At 42.2% G+C, this 24,363-nt stretch overlaps 2 protein-coding genes and 1 pseudogene across 3 annotated transcripts; 1 reads left to right on the forward strand and 2 right to left on the reverse strand.

Moving 5' to 3' along the window:
- Nucleotides 1-230: 230 nt before the first annotated feature.
- LOC311134827 (tRNA (uracil-5-)-methyltransferase homolog B-like) lies at nucleotides 231-12,522 on the reverse strand. Its single transcript, XM_084168607.1, has 3 exons — nucleotides 11,536-12,522; nucleotides 4,573-4,812; nucleotides 231-1,260 (listed from the first exon to the last, which is right to left on the reverse strand). The coding sequence occupies exons 1-3, from the start codon at nucleotides 12,193-12,195 to the stop codon at nucleotides 640-642; spliced, it is 1,521 nt and encodes a 506-aa protein (XP_084024733.1). The 5' UTR covers nucleotides 12,196-12,522; the 3' UTR covers nucleotides 231-639.
- Nucleotides 12,523-12,596: 74 nt separating this feature from the next.
- LOC311134861 (dnaJ homolog subfamily B member 12-like) lies at nucleotides 12,597-20,339 on the forward strand. Its single transcript, XM_084168636.1, has 9 exons — nucleotides 12,597-12,750; nucleotides 13,347-13,503; nucleotides 13,854-13,999; nucleotides 14,134-14,313; nucleotides 14,580-14,662; nucleotides 17,238-17,347; nucleotides 17,839-18,011; nucleotides 18,259-18,402; nucleotides 18,879-20,339. The coding sequence occupies exons 1-8, from the start codon at nucleotides 12,618-12,620 to the stop codon at nucleotides 18,378-18,380; spliced, it is 1,104 nt and encodes a 367-aa protein (XP_084024762.1). The 5' UTR covers nucleotides 12,597-12,617; the 3' UTR covers nucleotides 18,381-18,402; nucleotides 18,879-20,339.
- A 748-nt stretch (nucleotides 20,340-21,087) lies between these two features.
- Nucleotides 21,088-23,267, reverse strand: LOC311133030 (DNA damage-inducible transcript 4 protein-like; annotated as a pseudogene). Its single transcript has 2 exons — nucleotides 23,192-23,267; nucleotides 21,088-21,619 (listed from the first exon to the last, which is right to left on the reverse strand). The product of its transcript is annotated as a DNA damage-inducible transcript 4 protein-like (transcript).
- Between the last annotated feature and the right edge of the window lie 1,096 nt (nucleotides 23,268-24,363).

Here is a 24,363-nt window from a genome sequence, read left to right on the forward strand (position 1 = left end):
GGGAGAACTGATCAAATACCATAGATTCCACCATAGTTGATCAAGATTATTTAGTTTAAGGGTACCTTCTGTCTTGTATGTCAGCAATAATGTAAGATGGGTACCGTAACTGAAGGCTACACAGTAGAAGATTATAGTTGGACCATTTCACTCCATAGCACCACCTAGTGTAGATATATAGAGTTTATGCCTACACAGTTCAGGGACGTAACATGACTTAACAGAGGAAATACAGCATGTGCATATGCCTCGTTCAAACACAGAAGACAGGAAGATAGCGTAGAATCTACATTTACATTTTAGTCATTTACTCTTGCATTTTGATACATTCACATAAGGCAGGAAATGTTTTGCTTCACTGCTGCTGTAGGTTATAGTGACACAACCCCCTCATAAGACTTGCAGACTCGTATCTGTCTCTGAATAACATACAACTTTCATTCTCATTCTACATGACATTGAAAAGCTCTCAGCATTTGTATTTTTAAGTAATAATCACTGTCCTTTTTGAGAGGTTTTGGAATTGACTTTCCACTGATTTGACTGTTTTATCTCTGTAGTCATCACACAATCCAGAGGACAACATTCACTATGTGTAAGAATTAGAACAACTTGATATGGAAGTTATAGTGGTAGTAACTATCTTTCAAAGACCAGCAGCAGTTCGCAGTGTGGCGTGTGAGGGAACATATCCACAGGTATAGCCACAGTCGGCCTGAAAGCCTCGCCTGTCAGCTTCCTATGTGGGTCGGGACTGCAACACAGCTCCCTGAAGTTCCTCATGGCCTCTCCTTCGGGTTTGCAGGAGATATAGAGCAGCCTGCGGATGGATGAGTGATTCCTTAGAGCCCGGATCACACGATAATGCAGGCCAGCGCGGGCTGGGTTCACCACAGCCGTGAGGGGGCCTCCAGAGTCGGTGGTGGAGCCCAGGACCTCCATGAGCCCAGGAAGGACTACCTCGGCTTTCCCCGGGAGGAACTCACAGTTCTGGATCTGGTTGAGGGCTGCGTTGTGTCTGGCATCTTCCACGGCCTGCTGGATGAGTTCTATCCCGATGACCCTGTCCGCTCTGGGGGACATGGTGATACCGATGGCCCCCGTTCCACAGCACACGTCCAAGAGTGTGCCCCCTCCTCCTCCCTCTCGAGCTCCATTCGGGAGGCCCATCTCTCTCACTGTGCGGTAAAGCAAATCCGCCGCCCCTTGGTTCACCTGGAAGAAGGCGTCTGCTGAGATGCGGAATTTGAACCCCAAAACCTGTGGATGATATACAGTTGAAGTCGGAAGTTTACATACAACTTAGCCAAATACATTTAAACTCAGTATTTTCACAATTCCTGACATTTAATCCTAGTAAAGATTCCCTGTCTTAGGTCAGTTAGGATCACCACTTTATTTTAAGAATGTGAAATGTCAGAATAATAGTAGAGAGAATGATTTATTTCAGCTTTTATTTCTTTCATCACATTCCCAGTGGGTCAGAAGTTTACATACACTCAATTGGTATTTAGTAGCATTGCCTTTAAATTGTTTAACTTGGGTCAAACGTTTCAGGTAGCCTTCCACAAGCTTCACACAATAAGTTGGGTGAATTTTGTCCCATTCCTCCTGACAGAGCTGGTGTAACTGAGTCAGGTTTGTAGGCCTCCTTGCTCGCACACGCTTTTTCAGTTCTGCCCACAAATGTTCTATAGGATTGAGGTCCACTCCAATACCTTGACTTTGTTGTCCTTAAGCCATTTTGCCACAACTTTGGAAGTATGCTTGTGGTCATTGTCCATTTGGAAGACCCATTTGCAACCAAGCTTTAACTTCCTGACTGATGTCTTGAGATGTTGCTTCAATATATCCACATAATTTTCCTTCCTCATGATGCCATCTATTTTGTGAAGTGCACCAGTCCCTCCTGAAGCAAAGCACCCCCACAGCATGATACTGCCACCCCCGTGCTTCACGGTTGGGATGGTGTTCTTCGACTTGCAAACACCACCTTTTTCCTCCAAACATAACGATGGTCATTATGGCCAAACAGTTCTATTTTTGTTTCATCAGACCAGAGGACATTTCTCCAAAAGGTATGATCTTTGTCCCCATGTGCAGTTGCAAACCGTAGTCTGTCTTTTTTATTGGCGGTTTTGGAGCAGTGGCTTCTTCCTTGCTGAGCGGCCGTTCAGGTTATGTCGATATAGGACTTGTTTTACTGTGGATATATATACTTGTGTACCTGTTTCCTCCAGCATCTTCACAAGGTCCTTTGCTGTTGTTCTGGGATTGATTTGCACTTTTCGCACCAAAGTACGTTAATCTCTATTAGACAGAACGCGTCTCCTTCCTGAGCGGTATGACGGCTGCATGGTCCCATGGTGTTTATACTTGCGTACTATTGTTTGTACTGATAAACGTGGTACCTTCAGGCATTTGGAAATTGCTTCCAATGATGAACCAGACTTGTGGAGGTCTACAATTTCTTTTCTGAGGTCTTGGCTGATTTCTTTTGATTTTCCCATGATGTCAAGCAAAGAGGCACTGAGTTTGAAGGTAGGCCTTGAAATACATCCACAGGTACACCTCCAATGATTTGGAAAGGCACACACCTGTCTATATAGAGGTCCCACAGTTGACAGTGCATGTCAGAGCAAAAACCAAGCCATGAGGTCTAAGGAATTGTCCATAGAGCTCCGAGACAGGATTGTGTAGAGGCACAGATCTGGGGAAGGGTTCCAAAACATTTCTGCAGCATTGAAGGTCCGCAAGAACACAGTGGCCTCCATCATTCTTAAATGGAAGAAGTTTGGAACCACAAAGACTCTTCCTAGAGCTGGCCTCCCGGCCAAACTAAGCAATCGGGGGAGAAGGGCCTTGTACAGGGAGGTGACAAAGAACCCGATGGTCACTGACAGAGCTAAGAGTTCCTCTGTGGAGATGGGAGACCCTTCCAGAAGGACAACCATCTCCGCAGCACTCCACCAATCAGGCCTTTATGGTAGAGTAGCCAGACGGAAGCCACTCCTCAGTAAAAGGCACATGACAGCCTGCTTGGAGTTTGCCATAACGCACCTAAAGACTCTCAGACCATGAGAAACAAGACTCTCTGGTCTGATGAAACAAAGATTGTACTCTTTGGCCTGAATGCCAAGCGTCACATCTGGAGGAAACCTGGCACCATCCCTACGGTGAAGCATGGTGGTGGCAGCATCATGCTGTGGGGATGTTTTTCAGCGGCAGGGACTGGGAGACTAGTCAGGATCAAGGGAAAGATAAACGGAGCAAAGTACAGAGAGATCCTTAATGAAAACCTGCTCCAGAGCGCTCAGGACGTCAGACTGGGGCGAAGGTTCACCTTCCAACAGGACAACGACCCTAAGCACACAGCCAAGACAACGCAGGAGTGGCTTCGGGAAAAGTCTCTGACTGTCCTTGAGAAGCTCAGCCAGAGCCCGGACTTGAACCCGATCCAACATTTCTGGAGAGACATGAAAATAGCTGTGCAGCAACGCTCCCCACTCAACCTGACAGATCTGCAGAGAAGAATGGGACAAACTCCCCAAATACAGGTGTGCCAAGCTTGTAGCGTCAAACCCAAGAAGACTCGAGGCTGTAATCGCTGCCAAAGGTGCTTCAACAAAGTACTGAGTATAGGGTCTGAATACTTATGTAAATGTAATATTTCCGTTTTTATTTGTAATACCTTTGCACAAAATTCTAGAAACCTGTTTTTGCTTTGTCAATATGGGGTATTGTGTGTAGATTGATGAGGGGAAAAAACTATTTAAACCATTTTAGAATATGGCTGTAACGTAACAAAATGTGGAAAAAGTCAAGGGGTCTGAATACTTTCCGAATGCACTGTAGACAGGTGTGTGCCTTTCCAAATCATGTCCAATCCATTGAATTAACCACAGGTGGACTCCAATCAAGTTGTAGAAACATCTCAAGGATGATCAATGGAAACAGGATGCACCTGTGCTCAATTTCGAGTCTCATAGCAAAGGGTCTGAATACTTATGTAAATAAGGTATTTGTTTTTTATTTTTAATACATTTGCAAAAAATTCTAAAAACCTGTTTTCACCTTCTCATTATGGGGTATTGTGTGTAGATTGATGAGGGGAAATAATGATTGAATCCATTTTAGAATAAGGCTGTAACGTAACAAAATTTGGAAAAAGGGAAGGGGTCTAAATACTTTCCGAATGCACTGTATATATAAGGGTATCTTAAAGGGATGGTTTACCCAAATTACATATTGGTTTCCTTACGCTGTAAGCAGTCTATGGACAAGGTATGACGACAGCAATCCATGCTTTGGTTTTACTTACATGGCAACTGTTTCCAAATGCTATATTCCAATCAAATGGAAGTCAATGGTATTGATTTTAGCATTTTTTGCGCTTCATGTTCAAATCATTCTAAAGTATGTAAATTGATTGTGTAGCTCAATGAAGTTACTTATAGATGATTTGGACATGAAGCGTGAAAAATGCTAATATCGGTACCATTGACCATTGATTGCCAGTTTACAGAGGAGTACAGACTGCAGTGATATTGTATTGTATTGCATTGTATTCACCTCCTCGTGTATGTGTGGCTGGCCATGCAGCAGCTGGTAGGGGGATTGCTCGTGGCTGCAGCGGGTCATGGAGCTCTCCTGGAAGTACAGGGAGTCTAGTTGGCAGATGGCACCAGGCCCCTGGGTAAAGTACTCCACCAGGCAGGACTTATGGACCTCTATCTCCTCCGGGGTGAGCCTCTGTGGGTGGAAGTAGACGATGGCCATGGTGTGGCCCGCTGCGTTTGTCCTCACTGTCACCTGTGAATGTGTAATAATTTACAGGGTTCATGTGTATACAGCAGTACTGTGTCCAATACAATTTACCCCCCCCCCGGCAACAATAAAGTTTAGGCCTATCCTATCCCAGCCGTTCTCATCCCGGTCCTCTAGGCCCATCAGCAGTTCTATATATTTGAAGTATTCCAACACAAGCACAGCTGAAAAATCTGTACCAATGGGCTTGTTCGACATTGCAGCCGACATTGCAGGCGACTTCCGACTGACTGACCTACGAAACACCTTGCATCATAAATAAACTACTCATTTTTATTTGTAGATTAGTCAGTCAGTCAGAATTGACCCACAATGCATCACGGATTTGATGCTCTTGAACACAGCTAGGGCTGTGGCAGTCATGACATTTTGTCAGCCAGTGATTGTCAAGCAAATAACTGCCGGTCTAACGGTAATTGACCGTCAATTAACATAAACACGTTTAGCATCTCCTGGCTTCCACATAGCCTACAAGCCACTGATGCAGACCTTTGGAACATCTACATTTTAAAAAGTCTAATAAATCCATTTAATATAGACTACAACCCTCAAACTCAACTCTGGACCTTAAAGCCAGTTTCATTACTTTTTTTCATCGCTACCCTCTAATCAGGGACTGATTTAGACCTGGGACACCAGGTGTGTGCAATTAATTATCAGGTAGAAGAGAAAACCAGCAGCTCCGGACCTCGTAAGGTAAAGTTGAGTACCCCTGTCCAACACCATCACAATAAAAAATACAACTGAACATAGCTGAATAAAATAGAAAGGATATTTTCTCCAAACGATTTCCAAAGAAGCGTGCACATGCGGTTATTCTGTGTTGAGCGGTTAACAAAGAAACAGGTCCTCCTATATGCTTAATTTAGAGTTATTTATGCAACTTTAGTTGTGGTACAAACGTTGGGCTATATGTTTTGATTTTGGAATACATTCTAAGGCTGCATGATGCGACTCTAATGATGATTTGAAAAAAGTAGCATGAAAGGCATGAGCTCTGCTTAGTTTGTTGTGCAGGCTGCACACACTTCATCAGTCTCTCATTCACAAGCACTTGATAATATTCTCACCAGGCCTCAAATTTCCCCGTGGCATCCCCTTTGTGTGGCCGTAATGCCCCTAAAAACTCCATGCCTTTTGTGGCCAAAGTGGCCGTTCTACCCTTGGGCTGAATATAATAATTATAATTCCCTTCTCTCAGCTGCCGTGCTCCGAATCACCTCTCACTCACATGGCTCTCTCCGATATCTCAATTCTTATTAGCCAATGCCCGTCACGTGATTGGGTCCTTCTCACAGGCATCTCAGCTAAGAAGTAGGCTACAAGTGAAGACAGACACAATGGGGACACAACTGCGCACGTCCCTCTTATCGAATTCCGAGGCGCATATTGATGATGTTAGAAGAACTGTCCACATTTAGCCTACTTTTTGTCAGCCAACAAGATGAGTATACCTAACGAACACCAAAAGCACTAGCCTATGTCAATCTACTATCCCCTATAGTACAAAAGTTGACCTATTCTATTGGTCAACTTGTCCTTCTGTGAAATAAATAAATATTCCAAACAAACTCTGGGACAGTTGTGGGATGTGATAGATCCCAAATTAATAGAACCACTCGCATCAAAAAAACGTTTAAAGGCAATGAGGCTGATGCAACAGATCAGAACGTTTAGCTTAAAATGTTGATAAACTATTTGATAAACTATTTCTTCACATTATAAGCGCAGCAATAAGCACATGGCAGTAGGCTATAAGCGTGAATGTTCCAAAATGCAATAAATTAGCGTGAAAACACTGTTCTCAAAAGTGACCGCAAATGCGATTATGCATGTAATGCTTTATTATAAAGGTGCATTCTTGGGGTGAAAATTATCTTCCCCAAACTTGAAACTCACATGCCACCTATGTATGCCAGTTACGCTCTACACGGGTTGTAATGTACTTAATTTTAAGAAGTTATTTGGCCCCTTTAGTTGTGATACAAACCTTATCAAAACATGTAGGACTATGGGCTAGGCTACATGAGGTGTGCAACTATGATTTGAAAAAGTCGTAAAATAAAGGCATGCACTGTTTCTTGCATTACTGCACACGCTGGGCATCATTCACAAGTGATAATACATCATTCACAAGTGATAAGCTAATATTGTCACCCATCATACTATTTTTAATTTAATGTTGTCTTTACATATACTAAATAATGTGTGTGTGAAATTAGTTTTGATTTAGAATGGACCATTATCATGCCCCTGACGGAACCGAGAAAAAAATTAAGTAATCTATGCACTTAAAATCAAATCAATCAAATCAAATAGTCTGGGTAGTCATGATTAGCTGTTTATGAGTCTTATGGCTTGGGGGTAGAAGCTGTTAAGAAGCCTTTTGGACCTAGACTTGGCACTCCGGTACCGCTTGCCGTGCGGTAGCAGAGAGAACAGTCTATGACTAGGGTGGCTGGAGTCTTTGACCATTTTTAGGGCCTTCCTCTGATAGCGAATGGAGGACGCTTTTCCCGTGGCTCATTTTCTTGCCAGCCAGGTAGGCTATACTCCTGTTGTAAAGCGAAGCAATGTGCTTAGTATATAAATAAATATAGTAGGCCTAGCCTATAGAAAGCTGATTTACATTTTTACATTTTAGTCATTTAGCAGACACTCTTATCCAGAGCGACTTACAGTTAGTGAGTGCATACATTTTTCATACTGGCCCCCCATGGGAATCGAACCCACAACCCTGGCGTTGCAAGCGCCATGTTCTACCAACTGAGCTACAGGAGGCTCCTCTTTTTAATAGAGGCCATCAAAACTGTTCTCACACAATTGCATAGCCTATAGAAATGTTGCGCAACATGAGCTCATGGGCTCTAATGAAGTATTTGATTTGCGAAAACATTTGCATTGATGTCAGAGTGATTAGAGGGACAATAGAGTGCTGAGTACCAGGCAGTTAAGCATCTGTGGTAGGCTACTAATGACTATCAGCAGCATCGGCGCTTGGAGAAGCCTAGTTACCGTGGCTAACTGGTCACGTGGAATTTGACTGCAGTCATGATCGTGACCGCCAGTGTGGCGGTAATATGGTCATCGTAACAGCCCTAAACACAGCCAATCGGCACTTTCGAGTGAATCACTGTTGTCAAGTTGGTGACCATCATTGGTCACCACCTTCCAAAGTGTGTTGCATTCTGGGGATAACATTTTCTGACTTGTGCCTACATGTCAACTGCATGAACTTACGAGGCATGGACTCTACAAGGTGTCGAAAGCATTCCACAGGGATGCTGGCCCATGTTGACTCCAATGCTTCCCACAGTTGTGTCAAGATGGCTGGATGTCCTTTGGGTGGTGGAACAATCTTGATACACACGGGAAACTGTTGAGTGTGAAAAACCCAGCAGCGTTGCAGTTCTTGACACAAACCAGTGCGCCTGGCACCTACTACCGTACCTACAAAAGGCACTTACATATTTTGTCTTGCCCATTCACCCTCTGAATGGCACACAAACACAATCCATGTCTCAATTGTCTCAAGGCTTAAAAATGCTTTTTTAACCCATCTCCTCCCCTTCATCTACACTGATTGAAGTGGATTTAACAAGTGACATCAATAAGGGATCATAGCTATCACCTGGATTCACCTGGTCAGTTTGTCAAAATAAAATAAATGATATGTGTCTAATTTGTATAAATACACTAGTGTATTTGCATATATTAATACATTAACATAAAGGGGAGGAACAGGGCCGCCAAACACTTGCTCTGTCGACCCTACCTGTGGTGTCTAGACTGCCTCATTAATTACTGTTGTCACGTTCTCTTGCATAAATCAACAATTGTGTCAATAGCAGGATACCCTCGGTTAAAATTCTACACGCTTGGCTCTAGATTACATCTATCTAAACATACTTTACATTGTTTGTGAGATCAGACATAATATCACTATGATCTGAGTGTTCATTTTCGGATGTTGCTTTCATTTCAGCGAATTTTTTGTAATTTGTCAACATTTCAACTGTATTAAACGATTACTTTTTTCAATCCCACAAAAAATGAACACCCATCAAAATAAAGTTATCTTTCTTCTCTTTCTTGTGATGTACGTGTTGAGATGGTGCGTTAAATCCCCAACGAAGCTTTAGCATTCTTATCGACTCAATGGAAAGCCAATGTATCCCATTGAGCCCATTTCAGCCATTGACAGGCCATTACAAACATTTCCCCGGTCGTAATATTAAAGGGAAAAATGACAGGCACAAGCAAGAGTATGAAAAAGTCACAGGAGTAAAATTAAAGCAATCAATCCTGTGATATAAAAATTTTTTTTACTTCATATTCATCATCTCCAGCAGCACCCCAACATAAACAGGTGAAAATTGCGCATTTCTAGGTTTTGTAGTAAAAAATATAGAGGAATGACATCGTCGATGTACATCATGTGGTGATTTTAACCAATTATGAGTAGGCTTTGCCTACTAATTGGTTGATTATGTCATTGAAAACACTTATCTTCCACTTTTAACACAAGAAATAGAAACGTGCCATTTTCACAAATGTTGATATTGGGTGGTGCTGGAGATTATGAATATGAAGTTGAACATTTTTTAAATGTCCCTTTAAGTGACAAGTGGATTTGCACCCCTCAAACACAGGATAATACAGTGAAAAATATATATAGACACAACATGCAACAATTTCAAATATTTTACTGAGTTACTGTTCATATATGGAAATCAGTCAATTTTACTGAATTATAGTTCATATAAAGAAATCAGTCAATTAAAATACATTCATTAGGACCTAATCTATGGATTTCAAATGACTGGGAATACAGATACCTTTAAAAAAAAAAAAAGGTACGGCCGTGGTTTATAAAACCAGTCAGTATCTGGTATGACCATTTGCCTCATGCAGCACGACACATCTCCTTCGCATAGAGTTGATCAGGCTGTTGATTGTGGCCTGTGGAATGTTGTTCCACTCCTCTTCTGTGCAGAGTTGCTAGATATTGGGGGGAACTTGAACACACTGTCGTACACGCCGATCCAGAGCATTCCAAACATGCTCAATGGGTGACATGTCTGGTGAGTATGCAGACCATGGAAGAACTGGGACATTTTCAGCTTCCAGGAATTGTGTACAAACTCTTGCGACATGGGGCCTGCATTATCATGCTAAAACATGAGGTGATGGCAGCGGATGAATGGCACGACAATGAGCCTTAGGATCTCGTCATGGTATCTCTGTGCATTCAAATTGCCATCGATAGAATGCAATTGTGTTCGTTGTCCGTAGCTTATGCCTGCCCATACCATAACCCCACCGCCACCATGGGGCACTCTGTTCACAACGTTGACATCAGCAAACCTCTCGCCCACACAACGCCATACACACGGTCTGCCATCTGCCCGGTACAGTTGAAACCGGGATTAATCTGTGAAGACCACACTTCTCCAGCGTGCCAGTGGCCATTGAAGGTGAGCATTTGCCCACTGAAGTTGGTTACGACGCTGAACTGCAGTCAGTTCAAGACCCTGGTGAGGACGACGAGCATGCAGATCAGCTTCCCTGAGTTTGTGCAGATACTCTTCAGTTATGCAAACTCACAGTTTCATTAGCTCTGGTGGACATTCCTGCAGTCAGCATGCCAATTGCACTCTCCCTCAAAACTTGAACTATGTTGTGTTACAAAACTGCACATTTTAGAGTGGCCTTTTATTGTCCCCAGCACAAGGTGCACCTGTGTAATGATCATGCTGTTTAATCAGCTTCTTGATATGACACACTTGTCAGGTGGATGGATAATCTTGGCAAATGAGAAATGCTCACTAACAGGGATGTAAACGAATGTGCGCACAACATTTAAGAGAAATAAGCTTTTAGTGTGTTTGGAAAAAATTTGGGATATTTTATTACAGCTCATGAAACATGGGAGCAACACTTTACATGTTGCGTTTATATTTGTGTTCAGTATCGATGGCTGAGAAAGTCCAATCCTCAGGTGGGCGGGGAATGCTCGTTTGTGGTACCATTTGAAAGTTGACATTTTGTACATTTATCAGCCAAAAAGACACCCACCCTGTATTCAAGAACGTTGTGTCTCAACCGATGGCGGGCACAACTCAAAAACCTCCGATTATCTAAAATAGGGTCTAAGCTACAAAATATGTGAATATTTGACGTTTAAGGTAAAGAAATGCCAATTTATATGTATCTAAAAATGATCAAGAACTTATAAAATAGTTTGACAACCCTATTTGTAAGGTTTTAAATTATATCAATCTCAACCGTTTATATTTTCCAGTGATGAAGACATGGAAGTCTCATGGTATGGTGTGGTATGCAAAATAGATCAACTTTGAGCACCTTTATCTTTTTAATGTTTTGGCCTTCAGGTCCAAAAAGTCACTTTCTGAGCACCATTTTTATTTGTAGATCAGTCAGTCAGTCAATCAAAAACGGCCATTGCATTGCATCAACCAATGGTTGTGTGCCACTTCATTGACTGCACAGTCGGGCATCAGATTGCTATATCATATGATGTGGTTAGCTGATATGTTAAACACCTATCCAAGTGTTGTGAGATCTGATCAGGCAGGAACGTCACCACTGTTGATTTGAATCAGTTGTGCTGGTGTTAGGATATATCAAATATATGAAATGACTGGTGGGCCCTCTGAACTGGGTTTAGATACTATCCTGTCCTACCTCCCTCCAGTGGCCTCCGTTGTGGAACAGCAGACAGGGTTCAAGGGCTGACAGGCGGAGAAAGTCCTGGTAGCACCTGGCCACCAGCTTGTGTCTCTCGGGCATGTTGAGGAGGTGGTCCCCGTTCACACACACAATGTTTCCCGCTTTGCCCGTTCCCACGTAGAACCCCACCGTCTTAGGGTTGCCATCCACCCCACGGTTGACCGAGAAGGTAGACTTGTTGCGGTAGCCGTCCCTGACAGGTGACGGTAAGATAGGTAGCAGAGGGAAGCTGAGTTTGGTACTCCTGGGTGGGGAAGAAGATTGTGTCAAGGCCTTATGTTGGGTCGACTCTCCACATAAGAGTTGATCTGAGAGCTGTAGTAGGATCCTCTCCTGGTGCTTCTGTTTCAGCTGGAGTTGTTCGTCGTAACTCAGCCGCCACAGAGGAGTGACAGAGTCGGCCAGTCTCTCCTCCCAGGGCAGGTGTTCATTTGATGCAGGCTTGTTCCTGAACTTCTTTCTCCATTTCTTCTTTGCTAATTGTGGTGGTTTCCCTGGGTTGGTGGTGGTATCACCATCAGCCTTGGCTGCCGAGCATAGACATGCCTTCACCAGAACATTTACTGGCTTATGTTTTAGTAATGCTGACCTTAAACCTGCTAGTATTAAAAGCATGGCAAAGGGGGGACTATATGACTAAACTATACACAGAAACACACACGTTTTAGTGGCTGTTGTACATACATTGTGATTATTGATCCTTGGACGCCTCCGTTGATCAATTAACGTTAGCTTGAATGAAGCTAACTAACATGTTTTGCCACTTATGTTATAGTACATGTATTTCTGTATTTACAATTTGACAAATAGCCTAGGCAACCGAACAAATAAAAAATGGGTATATCGCAATGTATCACAATTCGCAATTTGAAGCCAACTATGTTAAAATGAATTAGTCACTGACCCTGAACGTATACATGTGCACGGAGATTGAAATTCAATGACGAATTATTTAAGTTCCTGTTTTATTTTACCTTCCCGGTGACGCCATCATAGGGCGACCAGGGGGCAGTAAACAGACTAGTTCCGCTGTCGCGATGGAATCAAACAAGGACGAAGCTGAACGGTGCATAAAGATTTCTATAAGTGCACTCAGTAATAACCAACCAGACAAAGCTACGAGGTTTCTAGAAAAGGCACAGCGTTTGTTTCCAACCGATCAGGCCAAAAGTACGTTGATTATCTATTGTTATGCGTGCAGTATTTTCTATCAGTTGGTGGTGTGGCCAAAGTACAATCAGAACCAAATCTTCTAACTTTAGCTAGCATGACATCGACCTCCGTTTTTGGAGAGGTGGTACTTGTAGTTACTTTTATTATCAACAACTCATCTTTGTAATGGCATGTTGATTTATTTCTCATGTTAATGAGAAACATCCACATGAGATAGCTAACGTTAGATAGCAGGCTTGTTGTTAGCTTGCTAGCCAACCCATACCCAGCCCACCCTAAGGCGCTTGCATTACAGTACATGAATGGCCAAGTTATCTAACTAGCTAGTAACTACTTCCCTAGCTTTCTTGCTTGTGGTATGCTGACACAGGTGGCACTGGTGGTAGCTATACCACCAACATTGCTGTAACGTTACATAGTTGCAAAATAGTGTAGGAGATAAAATGTAGGCCTTACTGTACTGTGATGCACGTCTGACATTTGCCTTAGTTATGGGGAGAGAAGTGTAAGTTATATGGCTGCAGTGACATGCCAACGTTATCACTTATCATCGTCATCTGCAGCTGTCTCTTAACCTATTCCTATCCACCCAGGTTTACTAGAGTCCATCAAACAGAATAGGAAACCACCAGATGAAGAAGAGAGGCCTATGAACGGGGATGGTTTTGGAGTGAGACACCGTAGCCACGGAGACGAAGCCGCAGACTCAGCCAAACCATACACATCAGATCAGCTGGATGCTGTTAAAAAGTATGTCTGTGTAGTTATTATGTTTAACAGAGCCAGAAGGAGTTCCCCCTAACCGCTGGTCCAGGATTTGGTATTTGTTTATCATCTCTAATGGTTAAGGTTTGGAATCAGGATTGGGGTTGATTAAATTATCCTAGATCTGTGTTTAAGGGGAACATCTACTTTGTATACATTGACAATTATAACCTCTATCTAAAATATGTTTTAACAGGCCTACTTTAGAATGATTTAGACAACCTGAGATACTGCTACATGGTTCATTGTTTGTTTTCTTGCTCATTGCTCGACTAATTGGTTTGCTTCACTGAATTGTTTACTTTCTCTGTGCTTCTCTTATGTAATGTGTGTAGAATAAAGAGTTGTAAAGACTACTATGAGATTCTGGGAGTTGAAAAGGATGCCGGGGAGGAGGACCTGAAGAAGTCCTACAGGAAACTGGCCCTGAAATTCCACCCCGATAAAAACCATGCTCCAGGAGCCACAGAGGCGTTTAAAGGTAACCTCTCTTTTGGCAGTTGAAATTTCACCACTTGCTAATAAGTGCAGAATGTCATATCTGAAGTATACCATCATGGCAAAGTATGTTTAAAAGCTTAACTGAAGTTACTGTGTGTTGTTTGTGTTCCCCAGCCATTGGCAATGCTTACGCTGTGCTCAGTAACACAGAGAAGCGGAGCCAGTATGACCAGTATGGTGAGGAGAGAGCTCACCCTACCAGACAACAGCAAAGGCACCAGCGCCATGACTTCGAAGCCGACATCTCGCCCGAGGACCTCTTCAACATGTTCTTTGGAGGAGGTTTCCCATCACGTGAGTTGGGTCGTATTATTCATTGGGCACCAAACTGAAAAAAACGGACTGAAACAGGGAGGGACTTCTTGAATTTCCCCAATAAGAAAAGCACATTTTTGTTTTCCGTGGCAAAATATTTTGAAACATTATTGGTTGCATGCCCTAAAGAACACAATCTTGGTTGTGGACAAAAAGGTGGTCTAAATGATGTTCTGCTGGCCGGGATGTTTGGATGCTGGCCTGGATGTTTGTTGTTCTATACTGTATGTTCTGCTCTCTTCCAGGTAATGTACATGTTTACAGAAACGGAGGAATGCACTTTGGCCATCAGCATAGAGCAGGACCAGAGAGGAGAGAACAGCGGGATGTAAGTGAAATCTGTAGACTCCTTTTTGTTGATCAATGGACCCTTTTCCTCACTTCATGACAGAATGAAATGTGTTGACCATGACGATAGTCAAACTTATACAGTGTTTAGTTATCTATCTTATTCTGTGATGTGTGTGCTGAATTCCAAATGGACACCTAAACCTTATCCCTAGAGACTGTGTAGATCTGACAGATAGAGCTGAGGTTCTCAGAAAGCTCAGAGAGCACTTTGGACAGCGTAAACCAGTGAGGAAACGGGGGAAAGTGAGTGAAATCTGTAAATTATGTAGGTAGTTAATCCATTTATTTATAATTTCTTCAAGGTAGAAAGTAGGTTGTTGTGCTCTGAAAATCTAAATGTTGACCACGCTAATAGTCAGACCTAGATATTGTGCCTTTATTCTGTGATGTAGAGTGCCTTCGGAAAGTATTCAGACCCCTTGACCTTTTCCACATTTTGTTACGTTACAGCCTTATTCTGAAATGGATTAAATCGTTTTTTCCCCTCATCAATCTACACACGATAACACATAATGACAAAGCAATAACAGGTTTTTAGAAAATGTAAATTTTTTATAAATAGAAAACTGAAATATCACATTTACATAATTATTCAGACCCTTTACTCAGTACTTTGTTGAAGCACTTTTGGCAGCGATTACAGCCTTGAGTCTTCTTGGGTATGACGCTAAAAGCTTGGCACACCTGTATTTGGGGAGTTTCTCCCATTCTTCTCTGCAGATTCTCTCAAGCTCTGTCAGGTTGGATGGGGAGCGTTGCTGCACAGATATTTTCAGGTCTCTCCAGAGATGTTCGATCGGGATCAAGTCCGGGCTCTGGCTGGGCCACTCAAGGACATTCAGAGACTTGTCCCGAAGCCACTGCTGCGTTGTCTTGGCCATGTGCTTAGGGTCGTTGTCCTGTTGGAAGGTGAACCTTTGCCCCAGTCTGAGGTCCTGAACGTTCTGGAGCAGGTTTTCATCAAGGATCTCTCTGTACTTTGGTCCGTTCATCTTTCCTTCGATCCTGAGTAGTCTCCCTGTTCCTGCCGCTGAAAAACATCCCCACAGCATGATGCTGCCACCACCATGCTTCTTTGCCTCGATCCTGACTAGTCTCCCTGCCGCTGAAAAATATCCCCACAGCATGATGCCGCCACCACCTTCTCCTACCTATAAAGCATGGTGGAGGCAGCATCATGCTGTGGGGATGTTTTTCAGCGGCAGAGACTGGGAGACTAGTCAGTATCGAGGCAAAGATGAACAGAGCAAAGTACAGAGAGATCCTTGATGAAAACCTGCTCCAGAGCGCTCAGGACATCAGACTGGGGCGAAGGTTCACCTTCCAACAGGACAACGCCAGGTTTCCTCCAGACGTGACGCTTGGCATTCAGGCCAAAGAGTTCAAACTTGGTTTCATCAGACCAGAGAATCTTGTTTCCCATGGTCTGAGAGTCTTTAGTAGCCTTCTGGCAAACTCCAAGCAGGCTGTCATGTGCTTTTTACTGAGGAGTGGCTTCCATCTGGGCACTGTACCATAAAGGCCTGATTGGTGGAGTGCTGCAGAGATGGTTGTCCTTCTGGAAGGTTCTCCCATCACCACAGAGGTGCTCTGTCAGAGTGACCATCGGGTTCTTGGTCACCTCCCTGACCAAGGCCCTTCTCCCCTGATTGCTCAGTTTGGCCGGGCGGTCAGCTCTAGGAAGAGTCTTGGTGGTTCCAGTCTTCTTCCATTTTAAGAATGATGGAGGCCTCTGTGTTCTTGGGGACCTTCAATGCTGCAGAAATATTTTGGTACCCTTCCCCAGATCTGTGCCTCGACACAATCCTGTCTCGAAGCTCTACGGACAATTCCTTCGACCTCATGGCTTGGTTTTTGCTCTGACATGCACTGTCAACAGTGGGACCTTATATACATTTACATTTCCAGAGCGACTTACAGTTAGTGAGTGCATAATTATTTTTTTCTTCATATAGACAGGTGTGTGCCTTTCCAAATCATGTCCAATCAATTGAATTTATCACAGGTGGACGCCAATCAAGTTGTAGAAACATCTCAAGGATGATCAGTGGAAACAGGATGCACCTGAGCTCAATTTTGAGTCTATTAGCAAACGGTCTGAGTACTTATGTAAATAAGGTATTTCTGTTTTTTTATTTTTAATACATTTGCGAACATTTCTATAAACCTGTTTTCGCTTTGTCATTATGGGGTATTGCGTGTAGATTGCTGAATGTATTGCATGTGTTTAATCAATTTTAGAATAAGGCTGTAACTTAACAAAGAGGAAAAAGTCAAGGGGTCTGAATACAGTCCGAAGGCACTGTATGTGCTGAATACTAAATCGACCCCTGACCCCTATCCCTAGAGACTTCCTGTATATCCGAAAGCAATTGTTATGGTTCCATCTTACCCTCTGTCAGGCAGGTTGAGGTTCTGCCAATCCTTTCAGATCTGCATAAAGTAGGGGCTAGGAGTCCGTTTTGAATTCACCTGAGGAGTGCTTGAGCAGGGTTGACTCTTATCTCACTCTCTTTCTCTCTCTGTATCGCTCTCTTTCTCTCCCCCTATAGGGAGGCTTTGCCCTGTTTGTCCAGCTGATGCCCATCCTCATCCTAATCTTCGTCTCCGCCCTCAGCCAGATGATGGTGACCCCTCCCCCCTACAGCCTTAGCCACCGCTCGTGAGTCTCAATGTCCTCCTTTACGCACTAACACTTCTACCACTCACTTATAAAATAGTTATACAAACTTCTATACAGCTCTGCTACTTACTTATAATAGCAGTGTTTGACAGACGTGCATCATTTTCAGCTTGTGGTCACAGCTTCAGAATAGATTAAACGTTGGTTTTGTCACAAGGAAATCTGAAAGGCTTTAATTGGGTCAGTGTAAAAAATAATATTGATGAACAACCTCTAAAGCATCTCTGGTTATCACTTTATCACATATCATTTATTACATCTGAGGGTATCAGTTGTTACAACATGGAATTATACATGTTTAGTCTATCTTGTGCTCGTAATGGACCTGTGTGTCAAGATTTTGATTGTATGACTTAATTTGCCCTTTTTTTCTTGTAATTCTTTATGACGTGATGTTACTTACGAAGTTGAACCACCCTGTTTGTCACACTCTCACATCCTGTTTTATCACTTCCTGTGCTGCGCTGCAGAGGTGCGGGCCACATCAACCGGAGGCAGACACAGACCCTGAAGGTGTCTTACTACGTAGGACCTAGCTTCACCAAGGAGTACTCTGGAAAAGACCTAAGGAGTGTGGAGAGGAGTGTGGAGGAAGACTACATCTCCAACCTCAGGAACAACTGCTGGAAGGAGAAGCAACAGAGTAAGTCACAGCCCAACGTTAACACAACGCACATGCAAAGTTTGTACCCTTTTCACACTGTCATGCCATTCTGTACTTTACTGTACTGGCTTGGCTATTTTCCTCTCACATTGTCCAGCATTCCAGCAACTACTAACCAGGCCAGGCCGATGCAGTGAAGTTATGCTAAAGTTTGCTATTTTTTATAATGTGCATAATTATATTTTTCAATATATTGGATACATTTTTGTGTGTTTTTGTCTTCCAGAGGAAGGCTTGCTGTACCGTGCTCGTTATTTCGGAGACTCTGACTTGTACCAAAGGGCTCAGCGGATGGGCACACCTAGCTGCTCACGACTGTCGGAGATTCAGGTCATGCTACATGGATAAGAACCCACAAACAAACAGAATGGTAAATTTGATATCAATATCAATTGATACTGTTTTGACTTTGATATTGTTTGATATCAGTTTGATATGCAAGGCATATCTTGATATTGGTTTATCCTTTCTGCTAACCTACGCTATTATGTAAAAAAAAGCATACATGACTGTTCCTGCATGCACAAAACCCTCTTGCAGATGTTCTCACATGCTCTCAACTTAGCATACTTAATTGCCAGGACTTTACAGAGCTGTGGAAGTGAAACGAAAAGTGAACCTTTACACAGTTTCAATGTTTTGTATTAAACCAATGTATACTTCTTTTTTTTTACTGATATAGATTTTCCATTATCGATGCCCATGATTAATCGTTATCCTATTTGATATGTGCTTGCATGACTTGCTGCCTGTCTACTCTGATTTAAACCTTGATCTCAAAGGTTTTGTTATTGGAGATCCATTTGATGTTTTATTAATTGCTCCATACTTATTTCTTCCTCTCAGATTATTTGGTACTTGAATCGAATGAGAAGAAATCAATATACAACGCCCTATTCAAGCTCACACATAAAAATTGGAGCAGCAATTTGAGAGAAACTGCCTTAGATCCATATGGTGGGTTGCAGACAGATATGGCCTGTCGGGGGGGACCCCTCTCTCTCTGCACACTCCTGTGGACAGTCTTAACTTCCTGTAGAACTGTGAAACAAACGGACAAGGTGATGGCTGGTTTAAATACAAAAACACTTCAAGGCTGGCTGAACTAGACGGGTGTCATGGTTTTTTGAAAGAGATTAAATATATTTTTGAATGGTACATTGCCTTCAGAAAGTATTCACACCCCTTGACTTTTTCACATTTTGTTGTGTTACAGCCTGAATTAAAAATTGATTAAATTGATTTTTTTGTTTGGGGCAAATCCAATACAACACATTACTGAGTACCACTCTCCATATTTTCAAGCATAGTGGTGGCTGCATCATGTTATGAGTATGCTTGTAATCGTTGAGGACTGGGGAGTTTTTTTGGATAAAAAAGAAATGGAATTGAGATAAGCACAGGCAAAATCCTAGTGGGAAACCTGGTTCAGTCTTCTTTCCACCAGACACTGGGAGATTAATTCACCTTTCAGCAGGACAATAACCTAAAACACAAGGCCAAATCGACACTGGAGTTGCTTACCAAAAAGACAGTTAATGTTCCTGAGTGGTCAAGTTACAGTTTTCACTTAAACCTGCTTGGACATCTTTGGCAAGACTTGAAAATGGTTGTCTAGCAATGATCAACAACCAATTTGACAGAGCTTGAAGAATTTAAAAAATAATAATGGGCAAATATTGTACAATCCAGGTATGCAAAGCTCTTAGAGACTTAACCAGAAAGACTCACAGCTGTAATTGCTGCCAAAGGTGATTCTAACATGTATTGACTCAGGGGTGTGAATACTTATTTCATTTTCAATAAATGTAAAACATTTCTAAAAACATGTTTTCACTTTCATTATGGGGTATTGTGTTTAGATGGGTGAGAGAGAGAAATTGATTGAATCAATTTTGAATTCAGGCTGTAACACAACAAAATGTGGAACAAGTCGAGGGGTGTGCGTACTTTCTGAAGGCTCTGCATACTGCTAAAGCTGCTAAAATAAAGCTTCCTTCCTCCTTTTCCCTATTATGTTTTGATCAATATTTTAAAGAACCAACTCAAGGCCTTCTGTTTAGACATCTGAACCAATAATACAAAATAAAAAAAGTAATTTTTATAGTTCATACTTGTATATACTATACATCGTATTTTTAACAACACGGGTTAGATGGCTTTAAGAAGCTAATGTCATTTATTCTATAATTTAATGTACCCTGTGGATTTGCTTGTAGCCCATTGGATTATGGAGATGAGTATTGAAAATGATTGCACAAATGAAAATCTGTATTTATTCAAATTAAACACAAATTGGTGTCTTCCTTTTATAGTCACAATTATGACCTAATGTGGTGCCACTGAAATATTACAGAGACTAATATTTGATCCATTAACAACATACTTCACATGGATATTTAATTTGAAAAATAATGTATTTAGGTCTTCAGTTTTAAGTTCTTGAAGGAAAGTACAAAAAGCAGTACAGGTTAACATAAATAGACGGTCTAATCAAATGCATGGTTTAAAAACAGCAGTTTTGCATTGTAATGCCCATATCACATGTCAATTAATGTGGAAAACTGCCATTAACAAGATATATATAGTATGTGTTCCCTAGAAAACATTCAATAAATGTTTGGTTTAAGAATAAAACAATTTTTAGGTTCATTTGATGCATAGTAAACATTGTTGCACAATATTTTCTTGCCCCACTATGGGAATAAAAAGAGTATCCACTTCAGAGTTTGGCTATGGAATGTCCTTCCACACCCTCAAAAGTGGAATGAGTTTTCTTTAGGTTCATTGGTGACCACATTGGTACAGTATATCTGAATTCACTTCAGCTATCACACAGAGGAATACACGGCTTCTCTCACTTCAGCTGTCCTGAGTCCAGAGCTATAGACAATACATATTAGACCAGAGTCAAAGTATTTAGGTGTGCTTGATTTGCACTTTTGGGACCATTATATCGGTTCCATTGTACCGGGCATACCAAACAAAGCACAGATATGTATTATTAGACCCAAGTCTGATACATCTACTACAAACACCTATAGCTCTGGCCAGGTCAGCACTCTTCAATGAGCAGCTCTCCTGAACTATACAGCTTTCTTTTGATAGCTCTGAACCCGGTACTGAGCCTGAGAGTGTGTGTGTGTCTCCCACTCTGCCTCTGGGGGGACCCATTCCCCCGGGCCCTAAAGAGCCTCTGCAACTTGGGCCACAACTCCCCCACCACTGGCCGTAACACCATGGTGAGATGGAAAGTAGGAACCAGGTTAGGGTCAACGGTTATCTGCTCCACACTACACAGTCGTCCCCCAAATTCACCTTGTGGTCCCCCTGCTCCACACACAGGTCAACGAGCGCCCCCTTCAGGCTGCAAGGCTCACTAGGCGCCAGATGGAGCAGCTCCTGGCCAATATTGGGCAGGAGAAGATCTGGTAGGACAAGTTTGGAATAGTGCAGGACAGTGTGTGTGGCATCAGAGAGGCTCTTGACAATGGGCTCTACAATCTGGGCACAGAGAGACTCCTCCAGTGGGCTGTAGAAGAGACCACAGTCGGATTCTGATACCATGGACATGTCTGTGACTGATCCTGAACAGAGAAGAAAACAATAGGGTTACTTTTAATTCATTGTACAGTGCTGTTACAATCGAACTTGGGATCAATTTCAAAATGACATTTCAAATTAAGCCTATGGATAAGCAACTATAGGAAAACGACATGCAAATATTTTAGGCAAAAGTGTTATGCTTTTTAGATCTATTTTGGAATCAATATTGGACTGACTATTGCTGCATAGCTTTTGTGTGATACATTGGGTCCTTGATGAAGGGCCAGTGCTATACGGGATTATTGGGACGTCCCTACCCTAACCCCTTAACCTTGACCATAACACTGTGCACCATAACACCCTAGCACTGTGCCCAACCCCCTCTCAAATTTACTATCAAGCCCCAAATAACCCACGGGTTCACAAAGATAGTCTCGGCTATCCCCACGACAACCCTTGAAAGTCACACAATTTTGTATTTTTCAGGGGAGAAAATGACAGTGGGGAACAGTGCATGCATGCACTGTATTCCTATGTCATGACTCTATAACAGTAAACATTTCCAGTTTTGGGGAGAAGTGAACTACTGGTAATTAACGTACATATTGCAGTAGCTTGGTGCTAGTTTAACTAAATTCAAATCGAGGTAGTGTTTTCAGTAGATCATTACTTTTTGACATGTAGCGGTGTAGCTACTGGAACTACACACTACTTTTTTTGCAAAAATAAAATATGGGTGAAGTAGGCAATTGCCAAATGTTCTTTATTTTTGGCATCAGACCTGCCTAATTATTATGGAATTATTTTTGTTTCATTAATATCAAGCAAAACTTCTGAAGTCAAGAACAAAATTCTGAGTATTGAGAGCAAAAATAATAATATTGCAAGCAAAACATACACAATTATTATATTAAAATGCGAGAACAAATGTATTGTAAATGATTGCAAAAACATAGTTTTCAGGGAAACATTTTCAATGATAGCTCGATTGTGATGAAACGCCTCCACCTCCATTATTTTTTTGCTTTTGTAAGTTTTGGCACATTCATTCCAGCAGCATAGTACCCTGCATCCCACTGCTGGTTTGCCTCTGAAGCTAAGCAGGGTTGATCCTGGTTGGTCCCTGGATGGGAGACCAGATGTTGCTGGAAGTGGTGTTGGAGTGCAAGTAGGGGGCATTTTTCCTTCTGGTCTTAAGATCACATCCCAATGCTCCAGGGCAGTGATGGGGCCATTACCTACCCTGTGTAGGGTGCCATCTTTGGATGTTAAATGTAAGACTAGGGGTGTTAACCCCAGTGTCCTGGCTAAATTACCAACCAACCCCATCACTCCTAATTGGCATAGATCACTACACAGCATACCATAATGTTCTGAATAATGGCCAAGTCTACCTCGCTCCTTTTTCGACTGAATCGCTTGGGAGTAACAAACACAAGTCCAACACTTATCGGAAACTGCTAAGCTACCTGTTCACTGCTCTCCGGGGATGTGCACCTCAACCCTGGGCCTAACACCACCAAGCCTGCGATACGCACAGAGTGGATGGCCGCTTCCTCAAATCATCGCTGAGTTGGGTGAGTGTTATGGTCCCATGATTTCTCTCGAGTCACCTGGCTCCAAGATGAAATTTGACTCTCCAAACATATCCAAGTCACTATACGCGATCCCCGACTCTGCTTCTGGCATGCAAAATGTTTTAATAGACCCCTTTCTGTGTTTGCAAACATTGCCGCACAAGAGCGATGCACGCAAGTTGGTGGCAGAACAAGGAGTTCTTATAGAACGCCAGCAAAAACAGCCTCTATTTACATGTTGCTTATGAGTGCATTTCACACTACTTTTGGATTATAATTGGATTTTAAGGCTTGTATGAATGTCCTGCTTAAAATCATGTTTGTGTCATCATCGCAAATCAACTGCATTATACTTAAAAAACACTTAAACTTCAATCAGTAAAATGGCTCTTTGGCTAGCTTTTGCTACAGCCTATATCAATGAGCCTTAGCGTTCTAGCTAACATCCATAATACTGTAGTTATTTTGCAAAGATCACAACCAAATATAATATTTGTGACTGTTCAAGCAAGAATCAAAACATGTAAGAGTATGAGATTGATCTGAGGGGTATTCCAGAAAGATGGTTTAACAAATTCAGGATTTCCTGAACATATCCGGCTTGTCTTAACCATATGAGGGAGTCCAGGACTTCTTGGTTCCAAAACGGCTGCTTCTAGTTTAAGTTATTAGGCTAAGCGAAGCGCAGATTGGTTGATCTGACAACTGGCGCATGCACTTAACATTCAAAAAGATCCTAATGTCGAAGACAGAAAAAACAATAGATATGGAGTCAGAAGACAGAGCCCAATATTTAACTAGAACAAGAAACAATTGTAACACTAAACAACGAATATGTTCACATATTTACAAAAAAAAAAGTAATACATCCGCCACCGCAAAAGCCAGAGAGGAAGCCTGGCAGAAAATTGCAGACAGAGTAGATGCGCAAGTGAATTGGCATGATTCCAATATCTAATAGGCAGTGGTGACCTGTCATTCAGGGAAGGTGGGGCAGAACCCCACCTGCTTTGAGCCCCACCTGTTAAAAAATTATAATAATAAAGTTTGCCTGTCGTGCATGTAATTCTGGCATTAATTAGTGTCACATATCAGTCTAGCAAACAATGTAAAAACACATTCCTTGAATTAATAAAGCAGCATACAAACTTGGTCTCTTTCTTTGAGTAAGGCAGCTCCAAAATGCAGCTGTTTCAGCCTAGCTCAGT

Source organism: Coregonus lavaretus (genome assembly GCF_964263955.1).
Source record: "Coregonus lavaretus genome assembly, chromosome: 1".
Classification (NCBI taxonomy): Eukaryota; Metazoa; Chordata; class Actinopteri; order Salmoniformes; family Salmonidae; genus Coregonus; species Coregonus lavaretus.

Coding starts and splice junctions, on each gene's coding strand:
- LOC311134861 (XM_084168636.1), top strand. CDS start 12,618: ATGGAATCAAACAAGGACGAAGCTGAACGGTGCATAAAGATTTCTATA. Junction 14,314..14,579: donor TGGAGGAGGTTTCCCATCAC/GTGAGTTGGGTC, acceptor GCTCTCTTCCAG/GTAATGTACATGTTTACAGA. Junction 18,012..18,258: donor CTGGAAGGAGAAGCAACAGA/GTAAGTCACAGC, acceptor TTTGTCTTCCAG/AGGAAGGCTTGCTGTACCGT.
- LOC311134827 (XM_084168607.1), bottom strand. CDS start 12,195: ATGCTTTTAATACTAGCAGGTTTAAGGTCAGCATTACTAAAACATAAG. Junction 4,813..11,535: donor ACGGAGGCCACTGGAGGGAG/GTAGGACAGGAT, acceptor ACACATTCACAG/GTGACAGTGAGGACAAACGC. Junction 1,261..4,572: donor AGCCACACATACACGAGGAG/GTGAATACAATG, acceptor TATCATCCACAG/GTTTTGGGGTTCAAATTCCG.